This window comes from Bos taurus, chromosome 18 (assembly GCF_002263795.3).
Source record: "Bos taurus isolate L1 Dominette 01449 registration number 42190680 breed Hereford chromosome 18, ARS-UCD2.0, whole genome shotgun sequence".
Classification (NCBI taxonomy): Eukaryota; Metazoa; Chordata; class Mammalia; order Artiodactyla; family Bovidae; genus Bos; species Bos taurus.
The window spans coordinates 55,602,589-55,626,527 of NC_037345.1; the positions used below are offsets into that span (position 1 = coordinate 55,602,589).

A 23,939-nucleotide genomic window follows, 5' to 3' on the forward strand; every position below is an offset into this window, starting at 1 on the left:
ACAGGCAAACAGGGTTAGTGGAAGACACTGCAAACACCATGAGGAAATAATCAGAAATCCAGAATGTGGGACTTTCTACTGGAAACTGGTCTGAACTTAGGGGAAAAACCAACAACATAATTTGGGAAAAAGTGCCTGTGTCTGTATTCTATATTAAGAGAGAAAAAAGAAAAAAAAAAGGATAAAGAGACAGGACAACCAAATGCAATGCGTGAGACTTGATTGACTTCTGGTTGAGATTAAAACAAAATACTTGTGGATCTATTGGGAAAGTCTGATTTCTGAATAAATCTGAAATAGAGACTGGATAAACTTTCTCAGAGGTGAAAATAGTTTTGTGGGACTGGATAAACTTTCTCAGAGGTGAAAGTAGTTTTGTGGTTTGTAGAAGAATGCTCTTAATCTTAGGAGATGCATGCTGAAACATTCAGAGGTGCAGTGCCTTAGAAATATACTTTTCAATGATACAGGGAAAAAATTATTAAAGCACGTTTAGCTTTATTTTAATTAATTTTTTTTATTTCGAAACAAATTTAGAATTTTGGGAAGGCTCCAAAAAAATAGTTCAGGGGGTTCTCATATACATACGTACTTACGTCATACGTACATACGTCAAAGTACTTAAAACATAATAGTCATTTAAATTTGTAATAATTCCTGCAATTATTATTAAATAGGCAATTGAATCAATTATTATTAAATAGGCAATTGAATCTATCCAAAAAACTTAAAAAATACTTAACTTTTTACAGGTCTGCTGCTGCTGCTGCTAAGTCGCTTCAGTCGTGTCCGACTCTGTGCGACCCCATAGATGGCAGCCCACCAGGCTCCGCCGTCCCTGGGATTCTCCAGGCAAGAACACTGGAGTGGGTTGCCATTTCCTTCTCCAATGCATGAAAGTGAAAAGTGAAAGTGAAGTCGCTCAGTCGTGTCCGACTCCTAGCGACCCCATGGACTGCAGCCCACCAGGCCCCTCCATCCAGGTCTACATCCAGGGATTTTCCAGGTCTACAGAACCCTAAATCAGTTTTCTACTCTCTCCACCAACAACCTGGGACTCCCGCCATCCTTCCTAATTCAGGGCCTTTGCACTTGCTGTTAACCCCGCCCCGATCTCCCTTTCCTTGGGCCTCTGTTTAAATGTCATCTTCAGAAGAGTCTTCCATTATCATCCTTTTCAATTTTTTTTTTTTTTTTTCTTTTTGGCTGCAACACACAGCATGTGGGATCTTAGTTCCCTGACCAGGGATTGAACCTGCGCCCCCTGCAGTGGAAATGCGAACTTTACCACTACACCACCAACGAAGCCCCGTCGTCCTTTCTAAAATAGCTCCTCTTTCACATCTGAACACCTTATTCTGCCCTTTTTTTATTGTGACGGCCACTATCAGAAGATAATTTTTTAATGCCTTTATTGCCTCCCTCCGCACGATGCAAGCTCAAAAAAGGGAGACTGTGCTTTAGTCACATGCTACATCCTCAGAATCCAAACAGTGTCGAGTATATGGTGCGCTGGATGGAGAAGTTATTGATTTAATAGCTTAGGTAAGCACATCCTCCACGTAGGGACTCTTTGCTAGGCGGCGGAAGGGTATAATACTGGTAACTGATCATACACGCATGCGCCCAAGATCCGGGAAGTGTGTTAGGGTAAGGGGTGGAGCATCCAGAAGAGTCTCGCGGACAGAGGCGGTTGGAGTCCAGAGCGCGAGGTGGAAGGGGACGGCTTGGGGCTCACGCGCGTGCGCACTGTGACTTCCAGCCTGCCGCGGCAAAGGCGTCTAAGACGCCGGAAGGCGGGGGTAGTGGCTTCGCGCGTGCGCAGTGCCTGCGGCGGCCCCAGGGTCCCTGTGAGTGAGTTGTGATTGACTGGCGTAGCGCGTGCGCCTTGCGAACGGCGGAGGGATTTGAGGCTGTTCCCACCCCTTGGCCCTGTCGCGAGCCGAGGCCGCGCGGGCTCGTGAGCTGCGGCCTGGTGCGCGCGCTAGGCGGGCGACAGAGACTGAGGGACGCGGACGCCGCCGGAGTCGGAGCGAGAGCCGGAGTATCCGCTGCTGAGGGGCCGCCGGAGCCGCCGCGAGCCTCCGGACCGTCGCTAGGCCGAGGAGGGCGCCGCGCGGCGGGTGAGTGTGACTGAGTGGCCTTACCGGGTGCGGGGCCGCTACCCACAAGCCCCTGCGGTGAGCCCCGGTCCTTTCCCCGCGGCCGGCCCCGGTCCTTTCCCCGCGGCCGGGTCCTTTTCCCGCGCCACCGTCACAGCACTTTTTTGCATCCCTTATCCAGAGTTGTCTGGTCACTTAAGCTCTCTTTCCATAGCCCCTCTCCCCCTCAGCATTTACCCACAGGCCCTTGCGGTATGTTGCTTTTTTTCTTGTCGCCTCCGCGGACCCTTACCCATAATTCATTTCGCCTGTGGGGTCCAGATCTATTACCCACAACCCCCTGGCTTGAGAGGCTTGCTACTTTTGACCCCCTTCCTTAATCCAAGACTTCCTGCGACCCTCGCCCCGTAACCTGTTATCCACGGTATGGGACCACCAGCCGCCACTGCCCTGGACTCCCTTTCTCAGGATCCTTGATGTCCCCACAACCGCTCACGGACCCTCAGCCCCGCGGTTCCTTGCCCAGGACTCAGACTTCACTACTCAGAAACCCTTTTTTAGTCTTTGTTTCCCTTACCGGTTTGGCCCGTCTTCACACAGCTCTCCCACCAAAACCCTCTTTCATTCAGATTTATTCCTTTTCCTTGTGACTTAGGAGCGCGCTGTACAGAACCTGTTTTGGTACTGAGATTTTTGCCTCTATTTCCTTCTTTTCCTGGGAGTCAAGGGGTTATAGGGGCTTCCCAGCCTATCTCCCCCAGCCCACCCTAATATAAGGCTTCTGCTCTCAGACTTGGCAAGATGACCCAGTTCCTGCCGCCCAACCTTCTGGCCCTCTTTGCTCCCCGTGACCCCATCCCATACCTCCCACCCTTGGAGAAACTGCCACATGAAAAACACCACAATCAACCTTACTGTGGCATCGCGCCCTACATCCGAGAGTTTGAGGTGAGTTCAGTGAGCAGACTTGGACCTGGGTTGGGTTCTGGGGGGTTGCGGGGCTGGATTGGAGAGTCCAGTGTCTGGCCAGTTTTCTAGGCTGGGTGATTATTATTTCTTTATTTAGCTGCCCCCCGTTTTAGTCACGGCATGGGAACTGTTAGCTGTGGCATGTGGAATCTAGTTCCCTGACCAGAGATGGAAATGGAACCCAGGGCCCCTGCACTGGGAGCGAGGAGTCTTAGCCCCTGGACCACCAGGAAAGTCTTAGTTTTCTTGTCTTGATTGGGGTTCATTATGTATCCCTTGTTGAGTTTTTGTGACAGTTCAGTAGTTTGTGACAGTGACTACCAGTTGAGGATTCAGACTGTCCAGTTAAGTAGTCCTTGGCACATTTATCAGCTGTGTAACCTTGGACAAGTGGCAGATCCTCTTAGTCCTGTGGTCGCTTCATCTATAGCAAGGGAGTGTTTATATCTTCTTTGTTATAATTGACAGAATTAATTGGAAATTTTGTTATGGGGCTTGGCACCAAGTAGTCAGTGAAGGTCAATAATTCTTATTTTATTTACCACTTTTGTCGTTAAAGGGTTAACACCAGGTGATGTGCTGTTAAGATGGTGGTCTTGAGAATTTCAGCTTTGTACCCTCAGGACAAACATAAATAAATGACTTAGGCTCATGGACCTCAGTTTTTTCATTTGTGAAATTGGGATAACAGTCCACGTCTTAAGGTGATCAAAGAACACCTGAGTATGTTGGCACACAGCCAGAAGACTAACCCTCTAGCATGAATGGGAAAGGGGAGGAGGAGGAAGTTGCAGACCAGAAGTTAATAGTGAGATGACAGAAGATTGGGTCTTTAGTGAGACTTGCCACCCTCAGTGAACCGGTACTTGGAAAATGTTATTAGCCAGTTAAACTAATTTAATAACTGTAGGTGTGTGGCAGGCGAGGGTCATGTGCCAGTTATTTGATGGGAGCTTGCTGAGGCCTTTAAGAACTGCCCTGGCCCTCAGAGGGTGTCCAGTTGCTTATCCCTACGCTCTGCTTTGCTTCAGGCCTGGTTCCGATTCCTGTCTGTAATAGAGGATGAGTATTGTGATGTTCACAGTGTGATATGATAGAGGACTGCAGATCGATGCTCTTGATAAATGCGAGAGGATTGTTTTCTCTCTTCTAGTATTTTTAGAGAATACAGAGTTAAAGAAAATCATACGTCTAAGTTAAATAAACATAAAACTACTCTGTTAGATTGCTGTAGACGTTTCTGCGTATTTTGTCTCAGTTTCTCTACTTCTCTTGTCACAGACCAGTAACTGTTCACAGATTGCATTCGTCAACGGACCATGCTTTGATCTGCACTGTTCCCCCGCCTCCACTGGCCTGGGAACTGTCCATGTTTGTGTGGGCATGTGTGTAAACGTGCAGGAGAGTGTGGCCAAGATGTTTGTTATTTCTTGATTGGCTCTTCCTGGCTGTCTTCCCCTTCCTCCCACCGCTGTCACTCTTCTTATTCCCAGGACCCTCGAGATGCCCCTCCTCCAACTCGAGCAGAAACCCGGGAGGAACGCATGGAGAGGAAGGTATGTAACGTTTGCCTTCTGCCTCACATCTTTTTTTTTTTTTTGCATCTTACTTTAGGATGTTCCCTGATATCAGGGCCCTTCTATCTGTATTCAGTTGTCTACCTTTCTCCTGACAGAGACGGGAAAAGATTGAGCGGCGACAGCAGGAAGTCGAGACAGAGCTAAAAATGTGTAAGTCTCTCCTCTTTTCATCTCTTGTTCAAGCATGCTTGTGTTTCCCTTCCCCAGGTTCACCCCAGGACTCTTATTTCGGAATGTGGGCTGTTGTCAGTTCACTTTATTAGCCCCCACTATTTGCCAAGGCCTATATTTGGTTTAGGCTTTTAAACAGGAGAGCATGGAATAAGGGCAGACAGAAAGGGAGCCTGATACTCTGGGCTGCCTCCTGCAGGGGTCTGCCCTTGGACAGGCGGCCACTGCCCAGCTGGGTCTCCCAGGCCGAGGCAGTGAGGTCCGGACTCATGAGGCAGTTGTGGTTCCACCTCAGCTCCCTGGTCCTTGGGCTGGGAGTGCTTCATCCCTTCCCGGTACAGGAGGAGTCTGAGTTTAGGGGAGGGACATTGTAGTCATTAACCAGACTTCACAAAAGAGTCCCATATCAACCTCAGGGGGCCTTTTCTTATTAGAGCAAGGACTGTATAGTCAAAAGATGGGTTTTCCTCCCATGCTCGTGAGGCTCCGGTGAATCACGTCACTCTGAATCACATTCCCTGGAGGAGTCCATTGCTCATGGAGCTCATCAGACAGACACCTGACAACCGAATACCGGGGTATCTCACCTCAGCGCTCTGAACTCTGGCTTTCACTGCGTTCCTGTCTTCTTGGATGCCTCAGAGGCATCTTACACTGTGTCTGGACCACAATCAGGATTTCCTCTCCTCACCAGCCTGGTCTTCTTTCGATGTTTCCTTTACTGGAAATTGGTCATCCAGCTTTTGCAAGTCATGGCCAATTGTTTCTACTCAGTTTGCTTTTAACACCTTTTCTTGCTGTGTCCTTCGATTGTCACCAAGACCTACCCATGCTACTCTCGGAATGTCACAGATCTGAGCATCCTCTCTGTCTCCACCACCACCGAAGGCCCCTCTAGCCTGGACACGCAGTCTAATGAATTTACTTACGTCTCTGTCCCCCGCAAGTCCTGTGGGGCTTTTTGAGACACAACTCTTGATTATACCTTTCTCTGCTAACGGCTTTTTTTTTCCTCTTTGGGCTGTACCATGTTGCCCTCAGAATCTTTGCTCCCCAAACAGGGATTGAATTTGGGCCCTCTGCAGTGAAAGTGCAGAGTCCTAACCACTGGGTTGCCAGGGAATTCCTATATAGCTTCCTTTGGCTTTCAACTTAAAGACCAAAGTCCCTTCCCTGACCGCTGAGGGTGCATTCTGCCCATGCTCCCTCCCCTCTTGCTCCAGCCTGCACTGGCGTCTTCTCTTGCCTCTTCTTTCCCAGATGGTCTCCTGTTGCTGGGGCTCTGCCCAGGCTGTTCCACCAGTCTCGCATGGTACCTTGGTGTGTATACAACTGCCCTTTATGTCTCTGGCAGCATCACTCCTCAGGGAAGCCTTTCATGGCTTCCTTGCTCGGGTGGAGTCCCCTTGCACACCAAAAGCCCTGAGTCCTGCTGCAGCTTGGTCATTTCAGTCTGCGGGAGGAATTCACTGACGAACATCTGTGTTACATTGGTTCACAGTGCAGGAAGCAGGGTTCTGGTGGAATTTGCTCACCATTGTGGCCCCAGCTCCTGTAGGACCTGGCACACACAGCTGTTGACAGCAGTTGACTTGGGGGGCTTCTCAGCTCTGTTGCTGGGGCATAGGCCTTGGAGTCTGACCCACGTGAGTTTAAAAAAAAGGAAAAGAAAATAATCCTGGCATGTTAAACGGTACTGAGGATGCAGTTAGTTGAATTTAGGATATGGGAGACTGTATATGACAAACTTGTGATCCAGTTTCCATAAATAAACATGAAAGCTGGGGAAGCAGGTGGGAAGGGAGTGGACCAAAGGGGTTAAAGAGTCAAAGGGCACCTCAGCCAGATGGTCATTGTGGAGCTTGTTCGGGTCCTGGTTTAAACGAGCCACCTGCAGAAAGCTTGTTTTGAAACAGTTGAGGACATTTGAACACTGCGTTTTGTTGAAGATAAAGAACTAATGTTAACTTTTTAAGGTTTAATACTGGTAATGTGGTTACTGTTTCTTAAAGTCTTTATTAGGTGTTACAGTGGTATTATATATCTGGAGTTTGCCTTAATATACTGCTTGGGATAGAGATGTAACCAGTGTTGCCATGTGGTAACCATTGAGGTTGGTTCGGAGGGGTTCATTATACTGTTCTTTCTTTGCTTAAGTGTTGAACTTCCCCATGATAGAAAAGGAAACAAAAAGGATGGCTCAAGTACAGCAGGCTTTCTCTGCCCTAGGAGCCTCCGTCCCCCAGTGCAGAAACGGGCTGTGCCTTGCCACCATTAACAGCTACTGTTCAAGGGCACCTTGCTTGTGTTTCGTGTTTTTTATTTACAGCTTTCAAGTGCAGTAGGGTTTGTTACTCCAGTTTTTAAGACAAAATGAAGGTCTGTGGAGTCTGGGTCCGCTTAGCAAGAGTCAGAGTTCTAAGATACTTCCTCGTTTTTCAACCCCACAGTCTAGTCCTTTGAGCCCCTGCTCTGGGCTGCTACGTAGATAACCTCTTTGCCCAAGGATTCCCTGAGGGCAGAGCTGCCAGCAGGGTGGAGTGGCGCGAGGGTGTGTGCGTGCTGCCAGTGAACTGCTGATGAACCTCAGCTTATTGCCACCGTCTTAGCTGAAATTCGTGGGCACTGCGCTAGCTTTTACCTTGGGTCACGCTTCTGGGCCTCTTGGTTAAGCAAAAACCATAGCGTCTCTTGTGCCAGGGTGGTTTCCCTCTGTCTGCTGGGCACCTTTGGCTGCTCATGCAGAAGCTCTGCTCTCTGCTGTTTGGGCTCCATCTGCTCCTGCAGGCAGTCATTGGGTCCCCCATAATGCCACTGCAGTACCACCTACCCCTAGTGGTGCTGAAGTTTGTCTCCTGTTAAATACACCTTCATGTCAAATGGTATTTCAGTGAGGCCTTTCCTGACCTTCCCAGTAAAATAATGCTTCCCATCTCTCTGTTGTTACTAGATAGAACTGGATGATTGTTGGTCTTAGGTTGTTTACCGGCAGCCTCCCTGCAGTAATAGATGAGCTTCAGGAAGGCAGGGGTCTTTTTTTCCTTTTTTCACTGTTGTTACCCCAGCACCTACGGGAGTTTCAGGCACATAGTGCTTAACAGATATCTTTTGGGTGAATAGATGTAGATTGAGACACATGGGCACAGACAGTTACAACCCAGAGGGACGGGCTTCGGGTGAGGAAGTGAGGGGCAGGCACAGGGGTGAACGTAACTGTCCGAATCACCTGTGGAATTAGTTCTGTAAGAGTCTGGCTCTGTCTGCGGAGCTGGTTGGTCCTCAGTGGTCTGGCAGTAGTAAGGCTGGGAGTTCACACCATCCGCCCCTTCTGGCCTCAGGGCCAGCTGTGGGTTCCTCCCTGAGGCCACAGGGCACAGGGAAGAAATCAGGGGTTGCCATCTAAGGGTTGCTTGATCTCAGGTTTTCCTACGGGCTGCAGTTGCAGGCCTTGCCGATGGGTGGCACTGTGGCACTGCAGGTGGCAGAGGAAGCAGTGCCTGGCAGGATCAGGCTGCTTCTCCAGAGATGCCCTTGGGGCTTAGCTACTCCCACCTGGGAGGGACTTGGGCCTCAGGATATGTAGGCCTGAAAAAGGGGGGCAGTAGGCTGGCCGCCATCGTGTCAGCTTGAAGTCAGTCTCATGCCTTCCTTTAATCAGCCTAAATCAGCCACTCAGATGAGGTCTGCTGTGCTTCAGGGCAGTTGGGGCTCAGAGAGGGGCCTACCCGTGGTGGCCAGGTGACCGGAAGTTCTGGGCCTGTGTCCGTCACTTTCTTTCTTGCTCTGTGATACTGTTGACAACATCTACTCACAGAATTTTTTTTTTATCCTGCACAGGGGACCCTCACAATGATCCCAATGCTCAGGGTGATGCCTTCAAGACTCTCTTTGTGGCTAGAGTGGTGAGTCCCCAGCTCCCAACCCCTGGAGCCCTAGGCTACGGAGAGCGTGGATGTGGACAGTAGACTTGGTCCATGGGGTGTTTGAGGGCTTCTCTCACTTCATTTCTGTCTCCTTGTAGAACTATGACACGACAGAGTCCAAGCTCCGGAGAGAGTTTGAGGTGTATGGACCCATCAAAAGGGTGAGTAGACCAGAGCAGGGGTGCTTGAGTTGAAGGTGTGCGGAGGGAGGGAGGAGGCGCTGCACCACTTCGGGCTTCAGACTCCCCGGCCTGGGTTTCTGTCCTGCCTGCACATCCATGCCGGAGTCTCGGGGTAGCAGAAGGAAAACAAAGAGGTCACGATTACTAGCTGCTGATTTAGAGCACAAGTCAACAAACTGCAGACTTAGTGTCTGTGAGTGAAGTTTTGTTGGTATCCAGCCAGGCCCACTTTATTGTCTGCAGCTGCTGTTGCTGCGAGGCAGTTCGGCAGGTGTGACACAGACTGTGTGACCCTGCAAGCTGGAAATATCTGCTCTCTGGTCCTTTGTAGAAAATGTATGTTGACTCTTGTTCTAGAGCACGGCTTCATGTATAACGGACATTTTTTTCATTTGATTTAGAAGTTATTCAGGTGCTCTGGGCTCTAGCAAGGGCTTGAGGTCATTGTGCACATCAGTTGCTAAGCCCAAGGCCATTAGAGTATCAGTCACTCTGGGTCCTTGAAGGGGCCGGGGGAGGGTCAGAAGTATCTGTTGCTGGCATCATCCAGCCCAGAGCTGTGTGATTGATAGGGTGAGTTGTCCCCTTGTCAGAACTGACCTCTGCCTCCTGCCACCCACCCTCCAGATACACATGGTCTACAGTAAGCGGTCGGGAAAGCCCCGGGGTTATGCCTTCATCGAGTACGAACACGAGCGGGACATGCACTGTGAGTACCTCCTACCTGCACCCTGCCCTCTGGCCCTCTCTCTTCTCTGCTGCCCCAGCCCCTTCCCGTCGTCTGTCCCCCACCCCCTCCCCGCCAGACCTGACATTAGCGATGTCTCTTCTCCTCCTCCCTCTGTTTCTGATATATCTTTTTTTTTTGTTTTTTATATACATGTTTTTTAAAAAACAAAAACCAAAATCCCCCACAACGTGTGTGTGTGTGTGTGTGTGAACCTGGGGAGGTAAGTGTCACACGTTGAACCTCAGGGGCAAGGAGGGAACTGGTGGGGGCTAGGGCGAGTTGGAGGTGGGGGGAGGGGTCGGATTTTCGGGGAGCCTCTCCCCATTTCCCCCAGCAGATTTGGGGGTGGCCAGGTTGCAGTGAGGACTGGCCTTTGAACCTGCCCTCTCCTCCCCCCAGCTGAGCTGGGGCTGGGCCACCCGACCCTCCACCTCCCCACCCCTGGCCCCCCACCCTGTTCCTCAGCGGGCAGTGGGCTGGTCTGCGTGTTCAGCGCCTGCCCCCACATCTCCAAAGCCCCCGTTGAGGCCGCGGCGGCGTCCACATGGGCAGGGCTGGGTGGGCGGGGGTGGGCAGGGCTGCGGCGTGTCCAGGGGCCGCCGTATTAATTGACTGTTCTTATTGTCACTGCAGCCACCACGCAGCTGGCTTGCAGCTGATGCTTACGCTCCCCTTACAACACCTCAGTGTATGGTTGGTATAAGGGTTTGTATCATGGGTAAGATCACTCAGCACCGCACACCAGCCCAGCTTAGCCAGGCAGCTCAGGAGCAGCGAGGCCTCCCTCCTCCCGCCCCCAGCCGCCCCTCCGCCTCCCCGCACCCAGAGCCCTTTCCTTGTTTGGGTGCCCTCTGTCCCTTCTGGCCCCATCCAGGTGCTCTCCGACAATCTTGCTGATCCCAGGAGGGGAAAGATGCTCCCCGATGGGAAAGGCAGCCGGCCTCTCCAGTTGGGCTCGGTTTAACCCCAAGCATACCTGGCTTCCCGACGGCCGTGGCACGGCGGCGGGAACACAGTGGGGCCAGGGCTCCTGGTGGAACCCTTCAGCCCTCCTTCCTCTCCCGGCCCCTGCCCCTTCTGCGGGCCATCACTGTGGTAGCCCTGGAGAGTCTTTTTGGTTGCTAGACTCGGGTGCTCTGCCCACGTCCTGTCTGCCGTGTCACAGTGGAGCCTCCCGAGAGGCTGTGGAGCCCAGCTGCTCTCCAGAGTGCATGGACTTGGGGATTGCTGTGGGAGGGGTCGAGCGACAGGCTGTGAACAGCTGAAGGTGCTGGAGCTTTTACTGAAAACCCTTCCACTGGCTGGAGACCTAAGAGAGGGAGAGAGAGCGAAGCCTAGAGATACACACGTCACATTTTTCTCTGCTGTTCTTCCCGGGTTGGGCCTCTTCTGGGGTTTGGGACATAACCAGAGCAGGGGTCCTTTGCTTGACTGTGTCCCCAGTCCTGAAATCCCTCCCCCGCTACCCTCCTCTGGGTTCAGGGGCCCAGCGGCCCCTTCCCTTTGGATCATGGGCAGTACTCCCATCTCCTGGACCCCCGAAGTTGTCCCCTTGTGTGCCAGCCTTTGGGCTGAAGCAGGTGGTGGGAGGGAGTGAGAAGTTCAAGGTGGAAAAGTCATTCCATGTGCTGAGAGGGGGTGGGGCCTGTGCCTAGCTGAGCGTGGATTTTATGGGGAAAAGCTGAAGGTGAACAGGTTTGCTAAGGCCTCCCTAGCCGCCTTTTAGAATTCAAACAAGATAGTCTTTTCAAGTTCCCAAGCTCTATGTTAACCCTGTCTCCCCGTCTTCCAAGGCCTCCATGAGGTTTCTTTGGGGTCCACCACTTCCTCTGCCTGCCTCCAGGCGGTGCAGGAGATGTGGTTCCTCTCCCCTCCAGGGGCTCCCTAGAACCCCCTGGCTCCCTTCCCCGTAGCTTTAGCTGACCCCATGGTGGTGGGTGTGGGGTCTGTGCGCGTGCTCAGGTAAGCTTGGGGGCTCCAGGTAAGCGGTCCCGTGTCCCCCCCCGGGAAGCCCGCCTCCTCGCCAGGCCCCCAGGAGTTGCCGAGCCCCCCCCATCCCGCTCGGTTTGGACACCCGCAAGGCCGGCATCGGTAAATGGCACCTTTTTCTCTTCCTCTGGTTGTTATTTGGGGGGGGAGCGGGCTGGGGCGGGGCCGGGTGTTGTGGCTGGTTGAGGATGACCCCCTCAGCCAGGGCTGGGGGTTGGGAAACAGGGACATTTTTGGCCTCCCGAGAGCCCCACGTGAGACAGCCCCAGGCTCGAGCCTGTCCTTGGCTGTGTCCTGCCCACCCGCGGGACGCGCCCCTCCCCGCATCTCCCCCTCTACTCCGCACCCTTCCTGAGGCTCAGGTCGGGCTCGGCCTCTCCCGGCGCGTGTTGCACTGGGGTGTGGAGGGAGAGCTGGGCTGGGGGCTGGGTGGGTACAGTCTCGGCAGGTAAGGCAGGGATTTTCAGTAGCACCGCACGACTCCCATGCCTCCCTCCACTTCCCTGTGCCCCACCTGCTGTAGGGGGCCCCCATAACCCACCCTCTACTCCCTGCCATCTAAAGATTTCTCCTGCCCCCTTCTGGTTCATTTTCTGTTCTGATGTCTGTTCCCCCATGCTCACCCTCCCCCAACAAAAACCACAGTAAAAGGAAACCGGTGTGAACTGGGGTGCGGAGTGGCCGGCCGGGCCTCTGCTCCCAGCATGACGTTTTAGGGTGCATGCCTGGGGTTGTGGAGGAACCCTCCCCCACCGCAGAGTCCAGCCTTAAGTTAACCTCCAGTTTCTTTGCAGCGACTTTGGCCGCCTTGGTGGGAGGGGGCTGCTCTGTCGAAGGGGAGTAGGCCTGGCCTGGGAGCCCAGGGCAGTGGTTAGGGTTAGCATAGTGGTTGGGAGTGGGCCAGCCCCCCCCCCACGAGTGTTTGGGGGTGATGAGGAAGCAGGTGGTGAGATGGAGCAGGCCCCTCCCGGGTTGGGAGAGGGTTGTCTGGCTGTCAGTTGCCTGGCTGGCTGGTGGGCCTGTGTGTGTGCGTGCGTGTGCGCCGAAGTGTGCTGACGGGGACATGGCGGGTGGGGATGCCACAGAGCGGGGCCGTCGCCTGACTAGAGGACCCTCTGGGGACTCCTCCCCCTCCCCTTCCCCGCATCTGTTGCAGCCGCTTACAAGCATGCAGACGGCAAGAAGATTGACGGCAGGAGAGTGCTTGTGGACGTGGAGAGGGGCCGCACCGTGAAGGGCTGGAGGCCCCGGCGGCTAGGTGAGCGTGCCCTGCTCCAGCTGGGCTCAGGGTCCTGCCGGCTCCCTCTCCCTTCTCTTCCCGCCTCTGCTGCTTTCTGTCTTCTCTTCTCCATGCTCATATTCCTTCTCCTCCTCTCCAGCTCAGCCCCTCGGTCTCCAGCATTCTCTTGGTCTGTTTTTGTTTTTTATTCTGGGTTACCAGTTAGGAGCGAGAGTACTGACCTGGAGAAGCCAGTCTGGGATCAAATTCTGACTTGTGCACTACCTGGCAGGTGGCTTTCTCCCCTTTTCTGTCTCATTTTCCTCATCCTAGAAAGTGGAAATAATTGAAGAGCTCACTGAGTTCAGCGTCTCAGATACACAGCCTGGCAAGTGGTGTACAGTGGGGCTTGAAAAGTCATTCTGTCATCCACTTAGACTTTGCTCCTGCTCATCCGGCCTGTTCGTTCATTGATTACTGAGTAAACGCTGGTTTGATCACCAGCTGCATGGTAGGCTTCTAGTCAAGGATGAGACATACATGGTTGGCCGCTGCCCTCAAAGCTTCCTACCTTCAGTCCCTCGCACTGTCGTCTCTTATTGTCAGTTACCGTCTCAGTCAAGGTCAGGTTAATAGCAAGTACCAGAAAACAGTATACAGGGGTCTTTTGGTGTAGAGTCCCAGTGTCTTGGCCTTGTTGGTGTAGAAACCCCAGTGGTTTGGAGCCCAGAGACGGGATGTCTGTGGACCTTGAGGCCCTGGTGGCTGAGCCTGCAGCATCCAGAGCGGCCTCAGGCAGCTCTGCGCCTTCTGCCTTGTGTGCTTGCTGTCTGTGCGAGCTGGTCCCTCTGGCTCTCCCCACTGAGCCAGTGTGGCCTTTCACAACGCAGTCTTGCATGAGTCTGCGCTTGTGGGTGGGTGGATCTAAGTGGCTCAGCATTGGGCCTGGACCTGGGGCTGAGGTCGTGCCATCCAGACTTGGCTATTGAGGACCAACTCCAATGAGGGGGAGTGACCCAATTGTCAGAGAAAATAGTCTTCCCTAGGCAGACACCCTAGGTGGGTCCAGTACCCTCTGATCTTATTTCTGCCCCCAGCCCACTGTTCTCATGCTTGACTTGCCTTTACTGAGTATATCACACACGTATTTGCTGAGTCAACTCAATACATAGGTTCTCATCTTCCTCTCTGGTTTCTTTGAGTTGGAGTGAGTCCTTCAGAGTCTCCTGTTGGCCATTGTAGAATGCTGGAATCTCAGAATCTTCTAGTTTGATTGGCATTCCGACTTCCTGATGGTAATAGCCAGTGCATTTTGACCCAGCGTACATGCAAAAAAAATACATTTAACGCAAACAAGAGTTTGATGCAACAGTAATTTATTTTTTCTACAGTATATACTAGTATTTTATATTCTGTTTCTTTATCTTTTAAAGAAACGTGTTGGTTGCATCCTGTCAGAGTTAGTGATGTGACTCCACTGCTGGGTTGTGACCTGAACATTGGAGGCACTGGTCTGTTTCTCCGCATACCTGCTGGGTGGCTTGTCCCCTGTTCGGATGTTTCATGTCCATGTCCAAGCTGCCTCTTTTCCCTTTTCACCCTCATTGCTGAAAGCTATTCCTTAGATGAAATAGCTTCACGAAGCTCCCTTCCAGGCAGTGGGGGCAGAAGGGTGAGTGAGAGGGCAGCTTCTGGAGTCAGCAGGGAGTCACGTCTCCGCTCTGCCCTTCCTTGCCGAGTCGCCCTGGGCAGGTGGCTTTTCAGCCTGCGTTTGTTTCCCACGTGAAGGAGGAGGTTAGCTGCTGCTGCTTCCGGTTGTCCTCATCTCCATTTGCTGCTCGTCCAGCTTTATATCCTGGCTGCCGGTCCCACGTCCTGATCGAAGGCTCAGTACAGGCTGGAGGGAGAGGCAGCTGTTAATCAGCTCTCTCTTGTACGTGCTCATACACACACATTCACACACAAAATTGGAAACTCCACCTGAGACACACGTGAAATCGGAAACTCCACTGAAGTTCTGAGGAGAGTGTGTGGTCTGTGAGTGGAGAAGGGCCTCAGCCGGTAGGTCAGGGCAGGCTGAGTGAGGAAGTGAGGTGTGGGTTAAGGTGCGGAGGGTAAGTGGGAGTTTAGAAAGGAAGATGAGACTCCAGGGGAACGTGTGAATGATCCCCAAAACTGGGCAGGAAGGACATGGAGACCATGAAGAGGTTGGAAAATGCCTGGAACCTTTAGAGCCAGGGGCCCTTGCCCTCAAAGACAGGGAGGAGGCCGGCCTCTGACCTTGGCTGGGGCAGTTGGGAGCCACTGTGGGCTTTGAGGGCGGGTCATGGCTTCAGTTAGATCAGGGCCCGGGATGACCGGGGGAGAGGGTCTGTCAGGGGCTGGGGCCTCCCCGGCGGGGGAAGTGAGCTCGGAGCCCGATGAAGGCGCGTCCAGCTGGCGCTGTGCCCTTCTGATCTCCGCACTGCCCGCCGCCGGGAGCGCCAGGGCCTCAGAGACACCGAGGCTCGGGGTCCCCGCCCGCCCTGACCTGACCGGCCTGTGTCTGCCCGTCCTCAGGAGGCGGCCTGGGCGGCACCCGGAGAGGCGGGGCGGACGTCAACATCCGGCACTCGGGCCGGGACGACACCTCCCGCTACGATGAGAGGTGAGGCCGGGCCCGGTGTCCTGGGAGCGGGGCGGTGAGTGGGGGAGCCCTGCCGCAAACCTCTGCCCACCTCATCCAGGCCCGGCCCCTCCCCGCTGCCCCACAGGGACCGGGACCGGGACCGCGAGCGGGAGCGCCGGGAGCGAAGCCGCGAGCGAGACAAAGAGCGGGAACGACGACGCTCCCGCTCTCGGGACCGGCGGCGGCGGTCGCGGAGTCGCGACAAGGAGGAGCGGCGGCGCTCCAGGGAGCGGAGCAAGGACAAGGACCGGGACCGCAAGCGGCGCAGCAGCCGGAGCCGGGAGCGGGCGCGGCGGGAGCGCGAGCGCAAGGAGGAGCTGCGCGGCGGCGGAGGCGGCGGCGGCGACATGGCCGAGCCCTCCGAGGCCGGCGACGCGCCCCCGGATGACGGGCCCCCCGGGGAGCTGGGTCCCGACGGCCCGGACGGCCCAGAGGAGAAGGGCCGGGATCGTGACCGGGACCGACGTCGAAGCCACCGCAGCGAGCGGGAGCGGCGCCGGGACCGAGATCGCGACCGGGACCGGGAGCACAAGCGGGGGGAGCGGGGCGGCGATCGGGGCAGGGATGAGGCCCGAGGTGGGGGTGGCGGTGGCCAGGACAACGGGCTCGAGGGTCTGGGCAACGACGGCCGAGACATGTACATGGAGTCCGAGGGAGGCGACGGGTATCTCGCTCCGGAGAACGGGTATCTGATGGAGGCTGCGCCGGAGTGAAGAGGCCGCTCACCGGCTGCTTGGACGTGTTCCTACTCTCCCTGCTGTCATCCTCTCCCCCACCTTCCTGGTCACCACCTAAATCTGCCAGCCAAGGGTAGGAGTCTCCTTATTTGTTTTGGTCTCTTGGATTTAAAAATAAAATTTCTTGTTGATAATGGGTGCTTGGTTTCTTCACTGCTCTTACTGTCTTCCCCAGGAGGTTGTCACCTTCTGACTTTAGATGGCCCCACTCTGGTTGGTGTTCCAGGACTGGAACTGTATGAACTAAGGCTGGGGCTAGTCCTGGGACACGCGAGCTGTTTAAAATAGGGTAAGGAAGCCCTCCTTAAGGGTCCTTGATGCCTTTGTATCTTCCTTCCTTGCTTTTTTTCAGCGCTCCCACACATTTCTTGTGGAGCTGTTCATACCCCTAGCTGGGTGCGGGGATGGGGCTCTGGGCCATGTTTTCACAAAGGAAGCATGAGAGCAAGATAAAAAGGTAAAGAGAAAAGACAGGCTTGTCTATAAGTGGTATTGGGACAACTGGCCGGCAGCTACATGTAAAAGAAAAAACATCCTCAATGCCATATACAAAAATAAGATGGATTGGGGCTTCCCTGGTAGTCCAGTGGTTAAGAATCTGCCTGCCAATGCAGGGGACATGGGTTTGATCCCTGGTTTGGGGATATCCCACATGCCAAGGAGCTGCTCAGCCCAGGTGCCACAGTGAGAAAGCACTGCGATGAGAAGGCTGCACAGTGCAGCCCCGCTTGCCACAACTAAAGAAAGCCCACATGCAGCAGGAGAGACCCAGTGCAGTGAAAATACAGTTTTTTAAAAAATGGACTGCTGACTTAAGTGTAAGACCAGGTATTAAAAATAAAACTAGAGGACAACATAGAACACACTCTGACATAAATCACAGCAATACTTTTTTGGAACCGACTCCTAGAGTAATGGAAATAGAAGCAAAAATAAATGGGACCTAGTTAAAAGCATTTGAACAGCAAAGGAATCAATAAAATGAAAAGACAACCTACAGAATGAGAAAATATTTTCAAATACAAACAACTCATATTGCTCAATATATAAAATACAAACAACCCAGCCAAAAATGGGCAGAAGATCTAAACAGGCGTTTCTCCAAAGATGACGTACAGACGGCCAACAGGCATGTGAAAAGATGTTCAGTATTGTTAATTATTAGGGAAATGCAAATTAAAACCACACGATCACCTCACAGCAGACAGAATGGCCGTCACCCAAAGTCTACAAATAAGTGCTGGAGAGGGTGTGGATAAAGGGAACCCTCCCACACCACTGGTAGGAATGTAAATTGGTATAACCACTATGGAGAACAGTGTGGCAGTTCCTTTAAAAATACTTTTAAAAATAACTCACCATCCCACTCCTGGGCATATATGTCCAGAAAAAATTACCTGAAAAGACATGCATCCCAATGTACGTAGGACTATTTACAATAGCAAGGGGAGTTCCCTGGCAGTCCAGTGGTTAGGACGCCATACTTTCACTGCAGGAGGCACAGGTTCAAAAAGACCTGCATGCCACGTGACTGAAGTGAAAGTTGTGTCCAACTCTTTGTGACCCCATGATCGATACAGTCCATGGAACTTTCCTGGCCAGAATATTAGAGTGGGTTGCCATTCTCTTCTCCAGGGGATCTTCCCAATCCAAGGATCAAACTGGGGTCTCCTGCATTGCAGGTGGATTCTTTACCAGCTGAGCTACCAGGGAATCCCGAATGCCACATGGAGTGGCCAAAAAACAAAAAAGATAGGATAATAGCCAAGCCATGGGAGCGACCTAGATGTCCATCGACAGAGGAATGGATAAGGAAGATGTGGACTATATATGCCATAGAATATTACTCAACCATAAAAATAATGAAATGCCATTTGTAGCAACATGGATGACCTAGAGATTATCATACTAAGTGAAGTCAAAAGGAGAAAGACAAATATGATACTGTTTATATGTGAAATCTTAAAAAAAATGATACAAATGATGCATGCTGTGTGCATGCTAAATTGCTTCAGGTAACTGAAGTCGCTAAAGTAACTCTGTGACCCCATGGACTGGAGCCCACCAGGCTCCTCTGTCCATAGGGATTCTCTGGGCAAGAATACTGGAGTGCCTTGCCATGCCCTCCTCCAGGGCATCTTCTCAACTCAGGAATCGAACCTGTGTCTCTTATGCCTCCTGGATTGGCAGGCATGCTCTTTACCACTAGCGCCACCTGGGAAGCCCTGATACAAATGAACTTGTTTACAAAACGGAAACAGACTCACAGACACAGAAAACAAATTTATGGTTACCCAAAGGGAAAGGGAGGAGAGGGATAAATTAGGAGTTGGGGATTAATAGATCAATAGATACACACAACTATATATAAAACAACAAGGACCTACTATATAACACAGGGAACTATACTCAGTAGATCTTGTAATAATCTATAATGGAAAAGAATCTGAAAAAGAATACATGTATAACTGAATCACTGCTGTACATCTGAAACATTGTAGATCTGTACTTCAATTAAAAAAAACTTAAAAAAAAATTTTAAAGATGTAAAAAGATTGGGTAGAGGGACTTCCCTGGTGGTCCTGCAGCTGACTCTCAGCTCCCAATGCACGGGGCCTGGATTTGATGGATCCCTGTTCAGGGAACTAGATCCCACATACAGCAACTAAGACTTTGCATGCCGCAAGGAAGATAGAAGATCCTGTGTGTTACAACTAAGACCCAGCATAGCATAAATAAATAAATAAAATAAAAATCAGGTAGAGTGGAGGGTCCTCACAGGGCCAGGACAGAAAATGGCCTCCAGTTCATGATGGCAGGTTCACCTTCTGCGTTTTTACTTCCTAATGATAGCAGAGGAGTAACAAAGCAAGGTTTCGTCAGCGGTCGAGATGTCAGCACATTTCTGGATTAAAGATGAAATAGGACAGTGGCGAGAACACGTCAGTCTGGTGGCCACTTGAGAAGGGAGCCATCCACAGACCTTGGCAGAGAACTTACAGAGGCTCAGGACTGCAACTTCAGGTATAAGAAGGCCGCTGCTGCCGCTGCTAAGTCTAGTCAGTCGTGTCCAACTCTGTGCGACCTCATAGACGGCAGCCCACCAGGCTCCCCCGTCCCTGGGATAGGAGACTTGAACAGGATTTGTACGCAGAACAATTGCACTCCGTTTCCACAATCAGAATGCCTAGGAGCTGGGCATTTGCAAATACAAGTTTCTCAGCCTGAAGGCAGAGTTGGCCTGATAATTAGAGGCAAACTGTCAGCGAAATCCAACTGCACACCCCAGTGTTGTTTTTTTTTTTTAACTGCCTCAGTTTTTACAAGCATATAACCAAAGATCCCAGACATCTGGAAAAAATCTGCCAAAAGAGACCACAAGATAAATAGAGAAACTGGTCCTGGAGAAAACAGTTTAGGGAATAATTGAAAAAAAAAAAAAAACAACTTAATTCTTCTAATTACTGTATTTTCATAGATACTCCAGATGTTGAAACCATACTTCTGGAGCTGGCTATGAAAAACAGCCCATTTTGGACTTTGCTGGCATAGTGTGAGTGCTACGTCACTTCAGTCACATCTTTGTGACTCTGTGGACCATAGCCCGCCAAGAGACCAGGTACATAAAGACTAGACAAGGGCTTCCCTGGTGGCTCAGCGGTAAAGAATCTGCCTGCCAATGCAGCAGACACAGATTTGATCCCTGGTCCAGGAAGATCCCATGTAGCTTGGAGCAACTAAATCCATGCACCACAAGTACTGAGCAGCCCGGAAACTGCAGCTACTGCGCTCCCTGACGTGTGCTCCGCAACAAGAGGAGCCACTGCAACGAGAAGTCCGCTTGCCGCAACTGGAGAAGGCCCGCACACAGCGACAAAGACCCAGCACAGCCATAAATAAATAGATAAAAGACTGGACAAAACATATAAAAGGAACTTGTGAAAGGCTTTGGGGAGCAAGCAATTGTAGGCCAGTTGAGGGGGTCTGATACCAGGAGGGGAAAGCACACAGAGGTGAGCTTCACATTCACTCCCGGTGGCTCAGATAGTGAAGAACCCCCCTGCAGTGCGGGAGACCTGGGTTCAGTCCCTGGGTTGGGAAGATCCCCTGGAGGAGGGCATGGCAACACACTCCAGTATTCTTACCTGGAGAATCCCATGGACAGAGGAGCCTGGTGGGCTACAGTCTATGGGGTCACAAAGAGTCGGACAAGGCTGAGCGACTAACATGTTCTTTCACTTTTCCCTTGAGGATATTTGCCAATTATTGTGGCAGGACAGACTCAAAAAAGTGGTGGAAAAGACTCAGAAAGTGGCAATCCTCGACTGGGCTGAGCTGACAGAGTTTGGACCAGACAGTGGGACTTGAGGGAGAAACTCCCAGATGGGGCACTGAGTCCCAGAATGGACATGTAGTCTTCCCCGCAGGCATCTGCCAACTCCTAAGCAGCTCACTGTCCTTTCAAAACCCCCAGGGGGGCTCATCAGAAAGCACTAAAGGAGGCTAAGTTGCTGAGCAGCCATGTAACCCCGGGGGAGACAGGTTGGGGTTCCAGGCCTGCAGTGGAGAAATGGCTGTGCTTGAGGCTCCCAGAGTAACACAGTATTGGAGTCAGCTCACATGTGAAATAGACCAGGCCTAAGAAAAACCTAAAACCAGACCTCTCCCCTGCCAGAAGAAAACTTAACTTTCTTTGGAGGAAGGGAGAGCCTACGTGGTCTTTAGTACGATGTGTGTGTGTCTTAGTCGCTCAGTCATGTCCAACTCTTTGCGACCTCCTCGACTGTAAGTCACCAGGCTTCTCTGTCCATGGGATTCTCCAGGCAAGAATACTGGAGTGGGTCGCTATTCCCATCTCCAGGCAATCTCCCAACCCAGGGATCGAACCAGGGTTTCCTGACTCCAGGCAGATTCTTTACCATCTGAGTAACCAGAGGCTAACCCTTAGTGCCAAAACTTAGCATCTATTCAAGGAGAAAAAGACAATAAGAACACGTTGGAATTATCAGAGGCTGAAATAATTATGTTCCCAAAATAAAGAAAAAAGAAGAATTTGACGAGATCTTTAAAACTGTAAAGTTTTAACAGGAATCTTAATAAAAAGTCTATTGGAAATTTCAGAACTGAAAACCATCTGCAATTAATTAGTAGACACATTTGGTAGTTGATTGACTTCCCTGGTGCCTCAGACGGTTAAGCGTCTGTCTACAATGTGGGAGACCTGGGTTCTATCCCTGGGTTGGGAAGTTCCCTGGAGAAGGAAATGGCAATCCACTCCAGTACTATTGCCTGGAAAATCCCATGGACAGAGGAGCCTGGTAGGCTACAGTCTATGGGGTCGCAAAGAGTCGGACACGACCGAGCGATCTTCACCATTGGTAGTTGATTAGATACTAGACGTGCAAGAGGAAAAAAGCATTAGAGGAACTTTCTTGAAGGACAAATCTTGCAATCTTTGTTTCCCCCCAACAATCTTTTTAGGAAGTTATTAATAACGGGGTATATACTTTACCGAAATGAGGGATTTAAAAAGAGATGATCCAGTTCAGCAGAGCAGTGGAGGGATATCCCAGGATGGCAGTTTCTTGGTCCAGATTGGAGTCAGAGGATTAAAGTTTACAAGAAGCTTCAGGATAAAAAGAGTCAATAAAGTATGTGTTGTGATGCAGAGTTTGAAAGAAATTAAGAATGCGATGAAAGAAACAAAATAGATAGACATTACAGGGGGGAAAAAATGGAAGCTGTTCAAGAAAGGAAATGTAATCACAGGACAATACTTGAGCTCATACAGCAAACAGTAAGTATCGAATACTTAGACATAATGTGAGCCTTTTATTGACTGACCTAAAAACTGGTACCATAAAACTACCATGGGAAGAGAGGGGAAAGGTTGTAAGAGCAGAAAATCAATATGTAATATATTGCTAACACCTAAAATTGAAAAATTGAGAAATGATATGTTACTTAGCTACAGAAGCAACGAGCGGGTGAAACAGCCACACCTTACTGCCTCTTGCAGTGAGGAGAATCGGGACGGGGACAGAGGCTGGTGCTTTCCGTTTTGTGTGTGCGTGTGGGTTGTTTTGTTTTTATTTTTTAATTTTCTTGGCCTCCACACACGGCACGTGGGATCTTCGTTCCCTGACCAAGGATCAAACCCACACCCCTTGCTTTAGAAGTGCAGAGTCTTAACCACTGGACCACCAGGAAAGCCCCATGGGGCTGGTGCTTTTCAATATTCATCCTTCTAGGTCATGTACTGCTATATTTAAAATGGATAACCAACAAGGACCTACCTACTGTACAGCACATGGAACTCGGCTCAAAGTCATGCGCCAGCTTGGATGGGGGTGGTTTGGGGGAGAATGGATACATGTGTGTGTATGCCTGAGTCCCTTTGCTGTTCACCTGAAGCAACCACGACATTATTAATCAGCTATACCCCAATACAAAATAAAACGTTTGGGAAAAGATTAAAATGGACAAAAATATTTATCCTCCTGTATTATTTCATTTTGTTTTAAAGTCCATAACTATGTTCTGTTCTTTGTTGTTGTTAAAATGAAAAGAGAAAAATACTATGACGGCAAGAGGGTAAACAAACCTGCTCCAGTCCTCTCACTTTGCAAAAACCCCTTTCTGGATTCCATCCCACTAATGGTGAGGTTAACTGAGGATGCACTTTCTGCATCCGATGATGGTTGAACTACAGCCAGGCTTCTCCAGCCTCGTCTGCATCTACATGTCTCTGACTCTCTAGAGCATCTGACACCACTGCTCACTTCCTTTTACAAAAACACTCTCTTCTTGTGGTTCTCCCAGTTGAGTTTTCCTCCTACCTTTCTGGCCATTCTTTGTCTTCTTCCTGACTTTTATACAATAGGAGTTTTGAGGACTCAGTCCTCAATCCTCTTCATTCTATATTCTCTTCTCTCTAGCATACTTGTCCACTCTTCTGGTGTTATTTACCACCTTGGCCTAAATTCTCAGAACTGCTTGCAGGCTTGGTTTACTGCACCAGCTCCTCACAGTCAAAATATCCACTGTCCCGTCACCAGCACAGACCATCTTAGCAAAAGGCTCCACACGCACCTTAATATCCCCTTCTCCTCCGCCTCTCAGGCCTCATATACAATAAAGACACATCCAAACATCTCCAAATCTGTCCACATACCCTCCACGCCTCTGCTCATCACAGGATTACAGGGATGACCTCCTGATCTGTCCCCCTGATCCCAGTTTTGCTCCCATCCAATCCAGTCTCCACACAGTGTCCACGGTGATCTTAACATACACATGTGACCATGGCATTTTACTCTTAGGAGTTACCATGAAGTCCAAAATCCTCAGCATGAATAAGCCAACACACAAGGCAGTGCATCAGTTATATCCTGTCAATCTTTCCGCCTTCCTCATAAACCACTCCAGTCCTTACTCTGCTATCCTGCCATGGGGGCTCTTTCTGCCTGGAAAGTGACCCATGCTGCCTCTCTTGAAGATCTTACCTCCAAGGACTTTCCACCAGTGTCCCTCCTACATCGTCACCTCCCTACTCTCATATCTGTCTACCCGCCTCCAGCACCACCCGCGTCATAGAATAAGCTCTAGGAGGGCAGTGGGCTTAGTTGCCCTGCTCACCATTGTATCCATGATCTTGGGCCCAATGTGT

At 51.2% G+C, this 23,939-nt stretch overlaps 1 protein-coding gene and 1 long non-coding RNA gene across 4 annotated transcripts; one reads left to right on the plus strand and one right to left on the minus strand.

Annotated features, from left to right (window-relative positions):
- The first annotated feature begins 1,921 nt into the window (after window positions 1-1,921).
- Window positions 1,922-16,404, plus strand: SNRNP70 (small nuclear ribonucleoprotein U1 subunit 70). Of its 3 annotated transcripts, none has more exons than XM_005219315.5 (10): window positions 1,922-2,123; window positions 2,894-3,050; window positions 4,565-4,627; window positions 4,747-4,801; window positions 8,660-8,724; window positions 8,844-8,906; window positions 9,555-9,636; window positions 12,803-12,904; window positions 15,425-15,512; window positions 15,619-16,404. In XM_005219315.5, the coding sequence occupies exons 2-10, from the start codon at window positions 2,904-2,906 to the stop codon at window positions 16,244-16,246; spliced, it is 1,293 nt and encodes a 430-aa protein (XP_005219372.1). In that variant the 5' UTR covers window positions 1,922-2,123; window positions 2,894-2,903; the 3' UTR covers window positions 16,247-16,404.
- Window positions 14,225-23,898, minus strand: LOC101903913 (uncharacterized). The gene is made up of 2 exons (XR_238458.5): window positions 21,783-23,898; window positions 14,225-14,762 (listed from the first exon to the last, which is right to left on the minus strand). It is a non-coding gene; the product is annotated as an uncharacterized lncRNA (long non-coding RNA).
- Window positions 23,899-23,939: the final 41 nt, after the last annotated feature.